The sequence below is a fragment of the Drosophila novamexicana genome, unplaced genomic scaffold (genome assembly GCF_003285875.2).
Source record: "Drosophila novamexicana strain 15010-1031.04,08,12 unplaced genomic scaffold, DnovRS2.1 tig00000108-arrow-pilon, whole genome shotgun sequence".
NCBI lineage: Eukaryota > Metazoa > Arthropoda > Insecta > Diptera > Drosophilidae > Drosophila > Drosophila novamexicana.
Genome location: NW_020824772.1, coordinates 1,155,224 through 1,172,929, shown reverse-complemented (window position 1 = coordinate 1,172,929; position 17,706 = coordinate 1,155,224). Strand labels below are relative to the sequence as shown.

The window sequence follows — 17,706 nt, the reverse complement described above, 5'->3', positions numbered from 1 at the left end:
GCCTGCATAAAAATAATGAAAACCCTGCAAATTGGGTCAGCAAAGTAGAAATTAAAAAAAGAAAGTAAAGAAAAAGCAAGAAAAACGAGATGAAAACTTTAAGCATGGCCTGTTATCATTTGCAATTAAACGCGTCGACACTTGCCGGGCAAAAAGTTCGCAAGAGCACAAAAAACAGAAAACCAAAATGTAGAGTGCAAAGTTTTAGCAAAGCAGCAAAAAATATTTAATTCAATGCTAACAAATTGGTTGGTTAGCAGCAGCTGCTGCTTAAGGCGGGCGGCACAAGTCCGAGCAAGGCAGGGAAAAGCAAGGCGAAGCGGGTTTTGCGGCGCGACGCGACGCCACTTGGCTGCGGGCTTATGGCATCAGAATTGCAAGTGGCGTGGAATTTAAGAAATTGAACATTTAAATCCCAGTCTAGATCCAAAGTAGCGGCAAATTGAAAAGGGTTGGGTACCCTCCGGGCCACGCAGGCCCCATGAAATATGCAAAGATATAAGAGCAGGAAAAAAAGGAAAGGAAGAGTGTACCAGAGTATTCATGGAAGATTAGACTGGAAATTATGTACAATGTGTCTAGTAAAATTTGTTTTACCAAAAATGAAAACTGCCTTCGAACTTTGCTACAGGGATTCTCTTTATTTTTTGTATTCTTTTTATTAATATTTTTCCTTTCATTTTTGTTACGTGTGTGAAATTGAATTTCGTATGTGTGTGAGTGTGTGTGCGTGTGAAGTTAAAGCGGGCGTCATAACGATATGTTTTATGCTTTTGATATGGCTTTGTTTATACAACTGTTGCAAGTTTGCAGACGATTTCCATTTGACTTTACAAACTCTTGCAACATTTGCATTGGCAGTTCAAAATGTGAATATATTGTAGAAAACTACGCATATTGCTTTTAGATTAGTTTGAACAAGAAACGTGAAAGTTTGGCATTAATTATTCTTTGGTATGCTAACAACCATATATATGTATATATGTATTCAACTATATAAATGAAGCACATATTTAATGTACTTCATAGGTTTGGTGTGCGAATTTTGAGCCGCATCCTTGGCAAAGCTCAAATCGTCTAATTTGCAGGCCATAAGCGGCTTACAGTCGCTGGCTTGAGGGCACATCAAATAGCATTTCAAATACACACAAACGCAACACAAACCCGCACACACACAGGTGCAGTTTTAAAGCCGTAGAGTGCTCGTGCTGTAGGTTCTGAGGTGCTCTATAAACCGCTTTTGGCGCCCGCTTGTAATCCCCGCAAAATAGCGCCAGCATCGAGCTCTACCAATATTTGCCGTCCTTGTGGCCATGCCCTGCGCAGCTTTCAGTTCATCTATAAATGCCCAAAAGTTGATGTATTTCATTTCTTTCTTTTTTTACATTTTCCATGGTCTCTGGCCTGGTCCCCATACAAGTTGATTATTTTTTGACCATTGCCGCTGACATTTTTTGCCACTTTGCGGCGCAGCTTTTTAGTTTAGGTTTTGCCTTTTATTCTCTTTTTTGTCCATTTATTTGGCTAAGTTTTGGGAATTATTTTGTGGCCATTTTTACGCTGCGCTATGGCAGACACGTGTCGCATGTGCCTCGTACATCAAGTTCCCTTCTGTCAGTTTATGTGTGCTGCCCTTCAAAGCTAAATGGAAATGTTTCCCGTGGGCCGGGGGCGGGTCTAAAGAAAAGGGACCAGGGATCAGGCACTCACTAACATTTACCAGAGCATTTTCAAAGAGTTTTAGGCACAATTAAGGGTTAGAGCAGAAGTTTGAGAGCTCGAAGTGCTTTATTGAGAATTCTAGTTTAAATTTGCCTTCAAATTTGTTAATTACTGTAGTGCCCCAAAAAGTGTGCTTCAATAATTGAAAGATCTGAGAAAATGATAGCCGGAACATTGTTGAAGATGTTTAAAAAGCTAGCAAAAGCAAAGGCAAAAGATTATAAGTAAACGGAGAGCACATAACTGAAGAGTACATAAATACATTAGCTACTGTACATATGCCAACGCACACATATATACATGTGTGTGTGTGTGCCCTCTATATAGTTTCGCTTGATGCTTGACCTGGTTTCCTTACGATTGCATACACTGTGCAAAAACGGAAAGACCTTGAGTGGCTCTATGATAAGTAAACACATCTTGTCCCAATGTACAGTTACTGCAATATGTATGCGCTCGCCCAGTTGAGTTAGGCCTTGATGCAGTCGCCGCCGCCGCTGCTGCTGTTTGGTACAGTCTGTGGCAAGGTCGTCCCAGGCGTAAAGCCTTGTGCCATATCAATGTGCAGCAAAAAAATCGGCAAGTGGTAAGGAATGTGCATATTTTTCGTCAATATTGTGTGGCAGAAGTGACCTAGTTACGGCTGTGCCCCGGCTGCTTGGCCGCTTCGGTTGCATTCTGGGTCAACATGCGGGTCAAACACGAGCACAGCAACAGCTCGCAGGCAGCTGCCCCTAAAAGACTGACCCCCAGTCAGGGCTTAATTGAAATAGATGAGCTGTCGTCGGCCTGCTCCCCCCACACAAACACACACAGTCACACACAGAGACACATATTTATATAGTTTAGTTACTTTGGTACAGTTATGCACAGCAGTCGTTGGCCATGGCTATCTGTTAGCTGAGTCCTCAGAAGTATCGCTTGTGCTGCTCGAAGCCAGTTGCTGTCACAATTTTATATTTATTATAAGCCAATTACTTGGTTCCGAGACCCAGTGGGGTCTTTAAAGCGCTATCAAAACCGCAAACGAGCTGCCGCCCCGTTGCCCACTGTGTGCGCATTGATTAACCCAGGACACCAGCATAGGGCGTCTATGGGGCATACACTGGATACAGTTGACGGAGCACAGGACCCAATTCAAGCTCCATTTAGCAATTACCGCAGCAATAAAAGTCAACGGCAAATGCAGGCCTCTTGGCGCGCACACTCACACAACCACACACAAATTTTACTATCAACCCAAAAATTTACGTGTGTCAAATAATAATTTCGCCTTGCCTTATCTCTCGTTAACCCTTTTTTAGTTGAAAGTGTTGACAAAAATTTACATTTCACAATTTACGCAAATTTTTATGTCATAATTGGATTTCAGCCATTGTTGGCGGCGCCGCCCCTCGCTCTTTATTGCAGGAGATGTGACAATGGCGTTGATAATCAGCCAGTTTTTGGTCTGAAGCTGAGGCTCTTAACTTGTGCCTCTGGTTGGTCCATTAACTTGCTTGCGGCTCCAAAGTGTGTGTGTGTGTGTGTGGGGAGATTGAATAGGTTGGGTAGGGCAAGGATATGGCGCTTGCCACGTTTCAGCCTGCTTGTAATTCGAGCCTTTTTCACTGATAAGCCATTTTATGTGCATGTGCCTTGAGCACGGTTGAGGGCTGCGTCGTGCCGTCGTGTTGCGGTAAATTGAGCCCTGTCGGAAATTGTTGTCACACACAACAGCCGAAGACATTTGCCTGCCACTGTGCTGGACACAGGTGCTGTACTTTTTAATATTTCATTTGCCAGCTTCAAGCAGCACATAGCCTTTTTCATTTTTGACCAGCCTTAAAGTTGTACAGTGAAAAAGCATATATATACATTTAAATATAGAAATGTTCATCTTTTGCTTGCAGATATCTGTTGAGTCCATTTGCTTGTCAGATAAAAGTATATGGAAATACAAATTCAAGCAATTACATAACATAAATTGCCAGACTTCTTGTTGAATTTTTAGCATGCACATTGTAAATATTTATAACATGTCGCAGTTGTGTTTTATGGGAAAGCAAATGCGCTGCGAAGTGTTGCCTACTTTCAGGCTTGAAATTGTTCTGAGCCTAGAGCTTTTTCTCTCTCTCTCTAAAAAAATCCAATTTGTGCTCTGCAATTCTATCGCATATCTATTTCTTACACTTACGCGGAAATTGAACATTTAAACTGTAGCGGAAAATTGAAGCTGAACGCGTTTCATTTGAAATGTGTTTTTCGTAACAACTCGAAGCAATCACGAGTTTTGCGCATAAATTTTGTATATGCATATGTATGCGAAGTACGAGTACGTGTGTGTGTGTGTTTGGCAACCCTTAAGCTGATTTCGAACAATTTTTGTCATGTCAAGTCAGTCGGTTTTGTGCTTTTGTCTGTCCAGAATTTGTTTGTCTCACACATACATGCTCATATGCTTCTGTTCGCAAATTGACGCCATTTTCATTGTCTTGTTTTCACACACACAGGCACACACACCAGAGCGGCCACACACTCATATGAAATCAACAACATGAATGAACACTCAACTCAGCTTCCATGTCGTTTTCGCGACATGCTCAATCATGTTGCCTGCCCCTTGCCTCTTCTTCAGCGCCTACCCAACCCACTCCCTGCGCTCAGAAATGACAATTTCGCGTGCGATTGTCACATCAGTTATGTATGCATATATGATATCTACATATGTATTAGTGCGTATATGTAAATAAGTGTGTGCACATTGTGTACACATTTCTGTCAGTTTGTCACTGTCGGCCGCGTCGCGTGTTTATTTATACGCAATCAAATTAAGTTTGAAGCGAGCTTCCAAACGAGGGCGACAAATTGAGGTAATCATGTTTTCCATGTATGAGCCGAGCTGAAAATCAAATAATCACATACACAACCTTGCACGCACACACATTCAAACTTTACGGGGAAGTTAACTATTTGAACAGTAAAGTTTAACCGCAAATTTTGTAGCCCAAAGCGCTTTTGCTTGCGGCAATTATTTAACCTGTAACCCAACGCCTCCAAAGCAAACAAAATGCTGTTGAAAGCGCAACCCGTGCTTCTGCTGTGTCCCACCCCTGTGTGCCACAGCGATGCTGCTTGCCTCTTATCATCTGAGATGATCCAATTCAAGTTGTTGTTATTGTTGTTGTAGCCTGTTGGCACTGCGATAAGGCTTTAAGAGCCAACCGCAAGCCACATGCAAATTACACAGGGCCGACACTTGACAGGCTTAGGTACAACTGTCAAAATGTAGCATAATCAATTGCATTTGCAGATACTATATACATTTATATAAATATACATGTCTAAATAGGCGTAGGCGTAGGAGTGGCGGGAATACGTTGCCCATGGCATCGGGGTTGTCCTGGCAATGCAAATTATATGCTCAAACCAGCGGAAATTGCCATCAGGCGCTTAAGCAGCTTTAATGGTGCGCATAAAATTGCCAGCTGGCCCGAGGATAATAAGGACTACATATTTCGTTGCCTACTTTTGTGCGCTTTGCTGACTTTCAAGTCGCGTTTGTCCCAAGGTGGGCGTTGAAGTGTATAAGCCTCGCCGTGAGTGCGATTCGCATGTTGTTCTTAACAAAAAAATAATAATAAGCCTTATTAGGCAGCGGGGCAGGGGCTGAGCGAGTTTAAGCTAGCTGCCTATCAAATTGGCAACTAGGGGAAAGAAGTGCTCAAGTCGCAAGCACACAGGAAATATGAATGGCCTTTGGGGCATTGCACACACGCTCTCTATTTTGCGGCAGGATCAGCAGCAGCAGCAGCAGCATCAGCAAAACTGATGCTGACTTCCCTAACACACACACACACACACACACACACACACACACACACACACACACACGAAGTGTGCTATTTATAGGCAGTCGTTTGCCCGCCTCTGCACAAAAGTCAATAATTTATGCTTCCGCTTCCACGTGGCTCCAGTGCTCCACATGAGGCACACAGCCCCAACAGCAGTCGCAGCTGCGGCAGCGGCAGCCGCAGTAAATGAGCTTCCACTGACCCAATTCGTGTGCTGCAAATCAAAACAAACACAGTTCCAGGCGCGCTCTTCTTCTTCGAGCCTGGCCGCTCTCTGAATCTCTCTCGAAGAGAGTTGCTAATGGCTTGTCGTGCTCTTTGACCAGATATAACCATGCGCGCGCATTCTGTTTGTTAGGTTTCTCTGGCACTGTTATTGGCCCGGCCGCTCTTTTTGGCCCAGTTTTTTGCAAGTTAACAGACGCCTTTCATGTGGGGCAGGGGCAGCTACAGGCACAGGGCCAACCCTCAGTTAAATATGTTTACCTTATATACACACGCACTCGCACACATCTGTACATATATTTGTGTTTGTTTGTGGATTGTGTTCAGGCGCTCGCATTGCTATATACAGTTGACCCAATTCCGTAGTTGTCCTTCCCACAGCTGTTCCGTGTTCTGTTTGCCATTGCCTCGTCGCTTCGACTCTTTTGGGTGTGGGGTTGTTTATGTTTGCGGCCAAAAATGGAAAGCGAACACAGAAAAAACTTGTTATTTATACAAGGCACGTAAATTTGAGTCTGTCGATGTGTATGTATTTGTGTGAGTGTGTGTGCGGGGTTGGTTACTTTATGCTGTCAAGCAAATGTTCATTGATTGTGAAAGCTAGAGGAAATTACATATAAAGCAACAACGAATCGCTGATAGCGCAGTTTTACGAATTTCATTACTTGTAAAAAGAATTTTAATGAAATTCATTGCAGTCAAGCGTTTCAATAAGTGCCAACATCAGTAATCACAAAGCTCACAAAGGCGCGCACTAGTATTAGTGAGCTTTTCGTTGCTGCCACAGCAAATCATTAGAGCTTTGCTTAAATTTAACATAGGTGTGCTCTGTGCATGTGAAAGCTCAGAGTATCTCAGTATATTTGTGCGAACAGGCAACTTGCCGATTAAAGCAGATTAAACCAGTTCACTCAACGCACACAAAGCACGTGTATATATAGCATAATGTATACATATATATATGCTATATATGGCACTATAACCTTACGCCGTATTGATGGCGCAGGCACGCCTGTTACTGGCGCCGGGCAAATGGCAAACAACAGCGTGTAACCAGGATAAGGCAGTCGTAACGATGCCACTCAGCTAGCAGCTCCAGAAAACACAACCACGCACACAAAATAATATACGTAGCTGTAGTCAGCCTCAGGCAAAACAGGAATGCCAGATGGATTTCCTTGGGCTCTCCCACTCTAGCTGCTCGTTTCCTCCTCTTTAGCTCTCTCCTTCTCTGCAACTTCAGACTGCCTTAAACAAGATTTGTATTATTCCTGGCATTTCCGTACACTCACTATTTACGCGCTGGTCCAGGCGCCAAATCAGGACACAGTGCGGTAGGCGGCATGTGGCATGCAGCACAGAGCGGCCATTGTGTGCCGCCGTTTAGGGGATGCTTGTGCTCTAGAGGGCGGGGGCTGGCAACGGCAAATGCTAACTGAAACTTCAGTTGTTTTCTTTCATTAGTAGACGAACGACTGTTGGCCCCCGTCCATTGCAGCTCATTAGACAACGCAACATAATTAACGCACGCACATAGATAGAGAAAAAGAGAGAGAGAGAGAGAGAGAGAGAGAGAGAGAGAGAGAGAGAGAGAGAGAGAGTGAGAGAGCGAGAGAATGGGCGAGGGAGGAGAAGAGATGAACACAGACTCCATCATTTACTGGGCTTATGCAACACGGCAGGTGGCAACTGCTCGCATGTACGCGGATTGTTGCCTTGGCAGTTTGACTTGCCAAGAAATTGATAAGCCAAAATGATTTTCGACTTTGTTGGCGCATTAATTAAAAATAATTAAAGCCAATAAAAGGAACAGCAGCAGCAGCGGCGCCAGTTGACGCCGTGTGCTGTAAATTGCGTATACGCGGCTTTGTCTGTTGGTGAACTTAATCAAAGTTTTTAACGAATTCAATTCCTGTTGTTTGTTTTGCTAATTTTGACACACACACACACACACACAGGCACACACGTCCAGAAGCATTCGCATAATAGAAAATAAATACTTGTTTATTTATATGCCAGCCACACGCTGCCAAAACTCGAAAACTTAAGAGCTGCCACTGCACAGCACAGCAGCTGGCACAAATGGCAACAATTGTTGAACGCACACACACACATACATATGTGCACGTTAATATTTATGAGCAGGATATGCGCCATATCCTGCGCTCCGTTCGCTGGCCGCAAACGAATTATGGAGCCCACTAATTGCGCCGAGTTAAAACGAAAAATGTGTAGACCCACAGGCAGGCTTCAGGCAGTTAATGTTCCACACACGCACACACACACAGCTCTATTAAAGTCTGTGTTTCTGAGTATGTAGCTGAAGTTATTTATGTTTATGATTACGTTGCGGTAAGCAGCTTTCGTTTCGCTTTCGTTTTCTGCCACTCGACCGGGAACCCACGTATGTTGCTGTTGTTGTCCCGTGCTCCTGGGATTGTTTTAGAGCTCAATAGTAGACATTTCAAGGCTCTGGAAGACATCATTAGACGCTGTGAGTTATGGTTTCAAACAAAAGCAAAACACTTAAAATAGCTCCCTAATTAAATTATTGAATACAAGCTCTTAATTAAAGGCAGCGTTCAAAATAAACGCGGCATAAAACTTAAATTAATAAAAACAAAAAAAATTATTAGGCATTATGTGTACATAAATCAGTAAAAGCTGCCAGGTAAAAGGTTCGCTAGCCACCCCTTTGATGTGAGTTGAAACTTGACAGCGAAATTCCTACATTATCCTAGCAGCTATGGAGTCTGAAAATCATGGCTGCAAATCTTTTTCCGTTTTCCAGTTCACTATTCCAATAGATTACGGCTTGGTGCCTGCACCTGGTCTTCCACTTCTGTTAACCCAAGTTTGCTTTTTAAAATTTCTTTCACTTCATTTTGTCTTAATATAATCAAATTTTTCAATTTCCTTTTTAACATAAAGGTGTCTACGAATATTTTCAAATAAATCAAACCCTTTAAAGACAAAAATATATTTTAGGTTCAGGCTTAAATTAAATAAAATTTGGAAAAATGGGCTAACAGCCTTGCTGTTTATTTACCTAAACGCTAGAAATAAATAACCTTTTCTGTTGCTAAATAAAGCACTTCATTGGCCAAACAAATTGTTAATCACTTGACAAGCAAAATTTAATTTTCAATTTGTGCAGCATTGCACACAGCACACAAGGACAAAACTGTGCCCCAACAAACAGACGCAAGGACGCAATCAAAAATACAAAACACCAAAAACTGAAAAATAAAATCACAGAAAGCTAGCCGCCGAACTGGGTCAACAGCGCTGCCAGCGTCCTAACCTTCAGCATAAAGCGCAGCATAATTGCAGTCGCAGGGCCGCCAAATAATGCAAAGCTCTCTTTGAGCGAAAGTGAGAAGCGTGTCAAGGCGAATGAGGGGCGGCGGTTGGTGAGCGGCGAGACATGGATCGGGGCGAGACCAAGTTGACCCAGTAAATGGGCGCGCGCTTGGAAAATTGTGACAGGCGCTCGGCAAGGGCAAGGCGGGCGGTTGGGCCGTGTTATCAGTGCAGCGTGTGCAGAGTGCAGCCGGAATGGAAACGGAGCTCATTCGGCATCCTCGTGCGCGGCATCGTTTGATGCTCGTGTGCGCATCCTGTTAAAACCGGGCAGCCACCAGCCAGCGAACGCCGCCATACAGCCACGCAGCCAGTTGCATTGTCCGCACCAACACAGTCGCATTTAGCACCGGCCCGGCACCGGTTCACTGGTGCTCCTGCTCCTGCTCGTGCTCCTGCTCCAGCTCCTCCAGCTGAAGTTGCTCGCCATGCACGCAACTGCTTTGAACTACTACGTGGAGCGCAGTGACTACGAGTCGTATGGCGAGCGTGGCGCTAGTGAAAGTGAAGCCAGCCCGGGCTGCCGCTCATCCTCATCCTCGCGCGCCGGCACACCACCCACTCACGCCCACTTTCAACATCAAGTACGCAGAAATAGCTCAGCAATTTTTATACTAAATTAGCGTTAATTTCGATGTCAGTTGGAATAGTTGTCTAATCCAAAATGTTATTGTTCTTGTATTTGCAGTTGAAAAAATTCCGTTGTACCTGGAAAGGATGCGGCATTGTGGAGCCCACACAACTGAAAATTGAACGACACGTGCGGGACAAACATTTGGGGTAAGTGCAAGCAAAAAGCAGTGCATTCAAGTGCCCCTAAAGGGTGCTCCAAGAGGTGGCAGCGGCCAAAGGCAAACTACAATCAAGAGCAGCAAGTGGCAGGGCCTTGACTTAGTGCAACCGACAAAAACAACAACAATAACAACAAGCACAACAAAAGCAGCAATGCAGCGCGCGTCACAATTGATGCACAGTGGATAGAAATAGCTCGGGCTTAAATCGATAGAAGTCTTCCGAATGGTGTACATAAATCTGGGGATGAAAAGCAACAAAAGTATTTAGAATTTATGCACAAATTTCACTGATTTCCCAGCCTTTGCACGATTCTTAGTATGAACTGTAAGATTTTGCTTTTCTTTTGATATCTTCAAACATTTTTTAGCTATGAGTCAATTTATTGAAATACAAGAAAAATATTTCAGAAGAATTTAATTTATATAAAATGTTGCCTATTGTGCACACAATAGCTCAAAGAAATTTTCTTATCTTTATATGCCACCATTTCCATGCAAATTAAACGCCACATTCAGTCCACTGTGCAAGCCGCTTCGAGCTGTTTAAAATAGAACACTTGTGTACACATGCATGTGTGTGTATGTGTGCAGTAACCAGGTCACACACATACACGCGCGCGCACGCATGCACACACACATTTTGGGTTGACTTACCGCACCTGTATTGCAAGTGGCGCAAATGGCATAGGCGTACGGGGAGGCGTGGCATTTATTGGGGCTTGTTGGGGGCGACAGCGCTGCACTTTTGAGGCCAAGGTCCGAGGCGCGGGCCGCTAAGCGTTGACATTTGCGAATGTTAAATGTTGTTTCCTATATAAATTGCTTGGGCAGCGAGGGGTGATTCACAAAATGAACAAAAATCAAATAAAAGGCCGTTTTTTAGGTTCTGTTTTCAAATTTGTTTTTGTTTTTCTCTGCATAGATGCATGGGTATGTACTTATATAGAATTATAGTTTATACTTGTATTCAGTTGCATGTATTGTATATGTGTTGGTGGTGTTGTTGTGGTAGTTGAGTTTATTGTTGTTGTTGTTGTTGGCAAACGAACAGCTCTAGAGCTACACTAAAAAGTACAATGCACATACTTGACTGTATGTATGTATATATAAATATGTATAATTTATGATTTTATATGCTATATATGTATGCACTATTATATGTATATGTTCATAATGTCAACTATGCGCTTGGCAGGCTGGTAGCGACGTAGGAGCTATTGTTGTTTCTATATAAGTAGAACTAGGTGAGAATTGCAAAACGAAAAATATAAAACAGGGGAAAAAATGGAGGAAAACAAGGAAATTAAATTGAAACGTATAATCTCTCAGCGCGACTAATTCATATAAATATATTAATAACTATAACTTAATGGCTATAATCTATGAGCAATTCGTTATGACTTCAAAACTAAGCATAACCATTGAATTTCCGTTTTACAATTGAAACTAGGTTCTTCATTTCGTTGAGGTACATGAAATAATTGAAATACAATACAAAGATATATACTTAACATAATATAATATAACATACATAGATACAGTTTTAATTATTGAGTTGGTGTTTTGTTTCTTTTCGTTTTTGTTCAAAGCTTGTTTTGTTTTTAAATTTTCTTGAAAACTGCAATTGGCATTACCTAAGAAACTTCCTGAAGCTGCAGTTAATCTACGTTGATTATTATAGTATATAAATATATATAAGATACTCGTATTACATAACACACATACGTTAAAAACTCTAAATGCTATGGGGGGCTAAAATTATCCTTATCGATTATATGCTGCTGTTCTAAACAACTACATACGTTAGTCTGCCTTGATTGTTTATCTATGCGATATTTAAAGATCTCATCGATTCTCGTTTTGCTTATTGTTATTACCGATTGATGTGCAAAATATCTACAACATATGCCTAGGCGGGGATTGAACAATTTTCGAGTACTTCAAATCAAAATCTTATAACTTTCGGTGCATACAAAACAATTCACAATCTCTTTCAAAATATAAATAGAATAAAAAAATATATAAAAAAAACAGAAAAAAAAGAGGTAAACTTTGGACAGAATTAAATAACAAAAGAAGCGTAAAACAAAAACTAATGGATAATTGTGCTAATTTAGTTTCAATTCATATCTTTAGCCAAATAGATTGCGCCAGCAAGTTGTAGTATTTGCCTTCTTCAACAAATTTTATCGCTTGTTCCTAGTGCGGATGCATGAGTCCATGGGTAATGTCCATGCCTCCATCCCCCATACCATTAACAGTCAGGGCGCCATTTAGCATGCTATTAGCTGCAAGAGAGCGCAGTAGGAATTAGAAAAACACAAAATTTTGGGGATTAGCCTTAGCAGACAACCTACAATTTCGATTGCCCTGCGTGTCCATCTGCGTCCAGTACTGTTCCGATGGACTCTGCGTATTAGTCCCCGGCGGTGCTTGGACCGGCGCCCCCGTGTACCGAAAATACGGATTCTTCAGATCGAGTGTATTGCTGGATGATATCAATGTGCCCTCGATGTGCAGATCTATGGTCACATCATATGACTGCCGCCGATTGGCTTCCAGCAGCACACGGCCCGTCAACGTCTGCCCTTGTTTGATGAAAATCGGCATGGGAAGCAGACAGCGCACCTGATACCAGTGCGTCAGTGGCGCTGTCGGTGAAGTGGACAGCCAAACATTCTGGCTGCTACCACTGAACTCTACATCAAACCAAAAAGCCAGACCGTGGCAGATGCCAGTCTGCAATATGTGAAATTCGAGCGGAATGTCTAAATAAAATTAATGTTATTAATTGACTATAATTTGAAAAATTGATCAATTGTTTTACCAATGACATGTAAGTCATCTTCCTTGTCGTTAAGGAAGTCACACACATGCCGCACCGACTTAGCCATGCAAATGCGTATATCAAAGGTGTCCACAATCGGTTGACGGAAGTACTCCTTCATGCCCTCCTTGTGCAGGGTAGTCAGATCGACGCCATGAAAGGCCGATTGATACCAAAAGTTGGCCTTGTTGTACTGCTCAGAGTAGAGCGACTCATCCGAAAACGGCGCAATGTGCAGATCTCCATGAGTGGGATACATTTTGCCATGCGGCTTCAGCCATTTACGCGCGTGCAGATACGTTTCCAGCATGCGCTCGTTGTACAGCATATAGCCCATGGGCTCGGATATGATAACATCCACCTTTTCGGGCAGCTCAATTTCCTCAATCTTTCCGGGTATCACTGAGATCTTATGCTGCACATTATTTGACTCAACCAGCTGCTGTGCATATTGAGCCATATTAGACGCCTCAATGGCGTACACCTTGGCAGCGCCAGCCTGCACGGCAAAGAAAGACAGTATTCCCGAACCAGCACCTACGTCCAGCACAATTTTATCCTGTTATATTGTAATTTAATAAGATTAACTAAGCTATTAGAAATTTCGATTGCAATCAAAAAGTGGCGTTCACCTGAAAATCAATGGAGTTGCCTAAGATGGCCCGCTGATAAGTGCTCGTTCTGACATAGTCTTGCATCATGTTTTGCTGCTGACTGAGGTAGCCATAGAATTGGAAGTACTGCGATGCGGACGACTCTTCGGTGCGCTGCGAGAACACAGACTTTGGTCGCAGATGCTTCACATTCTCTACAACCTTGCGGAAGAGCTGTTGATCCTTATCGCTGCCAAAGCGCAGCACGAGATTGTCCGATTCCAGTGAGACAGCATAGCAGCGCCGGCCCAGCTGTGCCGCATCAGTGTCTGCTGATATCATGTACTCTTTCAGCACATGACCCTGATCGTTGTCTGCAAAAACGAGAAAAACAGGGTCAATGCCATGCGGCAGTTGAGGTCGAGATGTGGGGCTCACCCAGCATAATGCGCAGCAACACGCCTTGGGAATCATAGCTGCAGCTTAACGTACAGCTACTCTTGTATATGCTGTTAAATTCAAGCTTCTGCTCGTCGGAAATTGCGCTTATTACAACGCCCGAGAATTGGCAGTTGCTGAGCGGGCAGAGGGCCGCGGCGACGCTGTTGACGCATTTATTATTCTGCTCAATGGCGATGCGGCTGCTGCTGCTGGTGGACATTTTGTTTTGTTCTGTGGCTGGCTACTGACTGTGGGGATTAGGAATAGGGTGATAATCACAATGCTTTTCGTTATAATTGACAATGTAGGCTGTGAGATGCACGCGGACGCAAAGCACACACATATAAGTACACACGCACACACTCACACACACGCAAAGAGAGACAGACACAGACGCACGCGAGACTCTTGCGACGCGCAAATTTTTTTCTGTCGCAAACGACAGAAATGCAAAAATTTTCCACAGCAATTTTATGTGCGGAGAGCGCGAGCAATGCGTGTGCTGTACACTATTTATGTTGTTGGCAAATAAATATCAATTTGTGGCGCGTTCTGTCTTGCGGGTATCGCAAAAATCGATCGATTTTTGTTGATTTCGTATTGATTTGACTCAGAACGTGCGTATTTTTTGCGAACGTTGCTACAACCCTGCAGCTGTGTGACTAGCGATAGCAAGTGAATGGCTGCGGCGTTGCCAATAGGTGTGCGACAGCGTTGCCACTTTCTATGTCACCAGCTGGCAACGTCGCAGTCATTCACGAGCTAATTGCTTTAGAGATGGTCAATTGTTAACCGCAATGGCACTCGTGAGCGTGACTATTAAATATATGCTAGAACATAACATCAACTAAATAAAGCAATCAATTATTTAATTAAATATTTTGTAATACTTATTCACTAGATACTGGTAACAAATAGTTTTTGATAGTTTGTTTGCGCAAAAAAGGTAGCTAACTGAGACATGACTGCGACTTTAATGCTCATCTCTAGCGCGTTCGGCAAATGAGACGCACGAGATGTTGCCTTAGCAATTGGCGCCCAATATCAATTAAAAACAACACCATATCAATATGCGATAATGAATTAATCAATGAAAATGTTTTTGCGTTTGCAGCAAAAAAGCCAGACGCTCTGGCGATAACGATTCCTGCAGTGATAATGAGCACGAAGAGGAATTTTATTACACAGAAGACGATGATGATGACGAGTTGGTCAAAACGCCTAGTCCTGCATCTCCACCCACGCTCAGCCACCGGGACATGGCACGTCCGCCGCACGAGGATCCAGAATACCAAAGACAGATCGTTGGCAACTTCAAGTAAGCAGATCTATCCAATATCTAGTTCGATCTTTTTCCATGACTACAATCCAATTTTATTATTATTGATACAGACAAGGACGCGCTATGAATAACTATCACCACCTAACGCATCAGCAGGCACAGCTACATCACAGCAGCAGCAGCAGCAATGGTCACATCACAAGCACCCAGCACCAGCAGCTGCAGAGCAACAACACGAGCTGCATACCGACTTCGCCGCTGGCGCATCACAATTACACTTGGCCATCCACCGGTGCGATCACAGTAAGCGCATCCTCTACGAACACCCACCAGGCGCACCACAGCAGCAGCAGCAGCAGCAGTGGCAGTGGCAGCGGCAGCGGCAGCAGCTCGGCGACACTCAACAAACAGGCACGCGCATCGTCGTCGCGTCCGTCCCACTCGACAGCGCCATATCCATCGCCGACATACGTCCATCATCATCATCACAATTACAGCAATAGCAGCATTGGCAGCGCTGCCAGCAGCAGCAATAGCAGCAACAGCAGCAGTAGCAACAGCAGTCCGGTCATACACAGCAACAGCAGTGCCAACAACATGTTGCAGCAATTGTCGCAGCAGAATGTCACGGTGACGGCACACCACAGCCACAACAGCACAGGGGTGGCCCAAGCGCAGCAGCACCAGCAACAACACCACCTGTCTGGCGTGACAATCACGGCCAACTACAATCCGCCGCAGCAGCAGCAGCAGCAGCATCAACAGCAGCACTTGCGCGGCCAGCAACAGACAACTGCCAGCAACAATCTGGTTGCCAATTCCGGCCAGCACATGCCACTGCAACATGTGGCCGTGCAGCAGGCGGTGAGCGCGGCCAGGAACACACCAAACTCACCGAACCGACGTACGCGCGGCGAGAACAAGAAATGCCGCAAGGTCTACGGCATGGAGCGACGCGATCAATGGTGCACTCAGTGCCGATGGAAGAAGGCTTGCAGTCGCTTTGGTGACTGAAAGCGACAGAAATCGTCGACGGAGGCAGCAGCCCATGCGTCGGCGACACTGCGGCAAGTAGCAACATCAACAGCAACATCAGCAGCAGCAGCAGCTGCTGCCAAAATGACAACAACTGTGGTGAGATTGGCGGCCGAGGTGGCGGCGGGCAAACAGCTGCCTGCCTCGCTCACTATCAAAACCAATAAACGCTATGGCATACACCACATACAACCACAGACCAGCAACAGCATCACCAACAGCAGCAACAGCAGCATCAGCAGCAGCAGCAATCACATTCACAGCAGCAGCAGCATCACCAACACCAACACCATCAGCAATAATATCAATAGATTGCCGCGCATTAAGAGCGTTGCCACTTCGGTGATTGTATCGCCCGCAGCTGTAGTTGCCAGGCCGACGCGCACACCCTCGCCCACCGCCAGCAGCAGCAATGATGGAGGAGTTGTCAACGACAATGCCGATGTACAGATGGAAGAGGTTGCTGCTGCCAATGGGCTGCTGGCTTGGAGCCGGGCTGCCGCTGCGGGCCAGCAGCAGCAGAAACAGCAGCAGACAATGCTGCTCCAGGTCTAAGTTGTTGCCGTGTCATCCGTATTGCTGTTGTTTTTGCTAGAAAGAGTCCGCCGCTAAGAAAAAACAAAACAAAAAAAAAAAACAAACAACAAAAAACAAACAAACAACAAATTAATGAAAATTAATATATAAATGGTCTCTTCTTATTTACTCTGCATTGAATTGTGCAAACCTTAAACGTAACGGTATCTCTTTGTTGTTGTGCTAGTGTTGCCAACTGCCGTGCAAATGTTGCTAACATTTGCGCTGGGCAACATTTGCAATATACAATAATAATAATTATTATTATGCATAAATATACATAAAAATACATACATATTTATTTTAAAACCTGATTTTGTTAATTCTTATGTTAAAAACAAAACAAAACAACAAAAAAAAAAAACAAACAAACAAACAGTGGCAAAGATTTTTAGCTGCGTTTCGTTTAGCCAGCAATTTTTATATACATGTAAAACCGCAAAAAAAAAGGAACACCACAAGCATATACATATAAATATGTATACAAAAAATGCAAAAGTAAAAACATAATACGAAAAAAAAAGAAAACAAAACAAAAAGCAAACAAATCTTAAACAAATATACATCTGATTTTTTTAGTTTGTAAGACTCTAGAAAATTTTTTCTTAGTATTAGTGCAATTTTTGTTCTTCTTCTTGCTCCCAAAATATTCAAAACAAATTAAATAAAACAAAAAAAAAAAAAATGCAAATCAAAATATAAAAATAACCGAATTATGCATAAACATATAAATATTTAAAGCGTTACATCAACATATTAATCAAAGAATTCAAGAACATACAAGCATATAAATAGTGAAATTATTCGTGTATAATTCAAATTCAAAACAGTTTAACCAATTGTATGTGTGTGTTAAATCGCTAAGAATTAAGTATTAAGCAACTTCATGCATAAAACAAACAACAAATTAAAAACTGCAATACATACACGTACTCATATATACAAAGGAAAATTAAAAATAAAGGATGGACATTGCGTAGCAAATTTTAAATGCTTTGTATTCTATCAGTTGAAA

General features: G+C 43.2%; 2 protein-coding genes across 3 annotated transcripts in view; one reads left to right on the top strand and one right to left on the bottom strand.

Moving 5' to 3' along the window:
• Window positions 1-17,172, top strand: part of LOC115757738 — a 144,347-nt gene extending 127,175 nt beyond the window's left edge. The window contains 3 exon segments of the mRNA XM_030698123.1: window positions 9,832-9,923; window positions 14,913-15,116; window positions 15,191-17,172. Of these exon segments, the coding sequence (XP_030553983.1) occupies window positions 9,832-9,923; window positions 14,913-15,116; window positions 15,191-16,670 (1,776 nt within the window). The 3' untranslated portion in view covers window positions 16,671-17,172.
• LOC115757740 (histone-arginine methyltransferase CARMER) lies at window positions 11,986-14,432 on the bottom strand. 2 transcript variants are annotated; one of them, XM_030698124.1, is made up of 5 exons: window positions 13,796-14,432; window positions 13,397-13,731; window positions 12,765-13,323; window positions 12,295-12,705; window positions 11,986-12,225 (listed from the first exon to the last, which is right to left on the bottom strand). In XM_030698124.1, the coding sequence occupies exons 1-5, from the start codon at window positions 14,016-14,018 to the stop codon at window positions 12,137-12,139; spliced, it is 1,617 nt and encodes a 538-aa protein (XP_030553984.1). In that variant the 5' UTR covers window positions 14,019-14,432; the 3' UTR covers window positions 11,986-12,136. The 2 variants fall into 2 exon arrangements, with proteins under 2 accessions (XP_030553984.1, XP_030553985.1); XM_030698125.1 differs by having other exon boundaries at window positions 12,136-12,218.
• Window positions 17,173-17,706: the final 534 nt, after the last annotated feature.

Bases quoted from the DNA above. Each gene is read 5' to 3' on its own strand.
- LOC115757740 (XM_030698124.1), bottom strand. From the start codon at position 14,018: ATGTCCACCAGCAGCAGCAGCCGCATCGCCATTGAGCAGAATAATAAA. The intron at 12,706-12,764 runs GTAAAACAATTG...AATTTTATTTAG, and splicing joins AGATGACTTACATGTCATTG to ACATTCCGCTCGAATTTCAC. The intron at 12,226-12,294 runs GTAGGTTGTCTG...GCTCTCTTGCAG, and splicing joins CACGCAGGGCAATCGAAATT to CTAATAGCATGCTAAATGGC.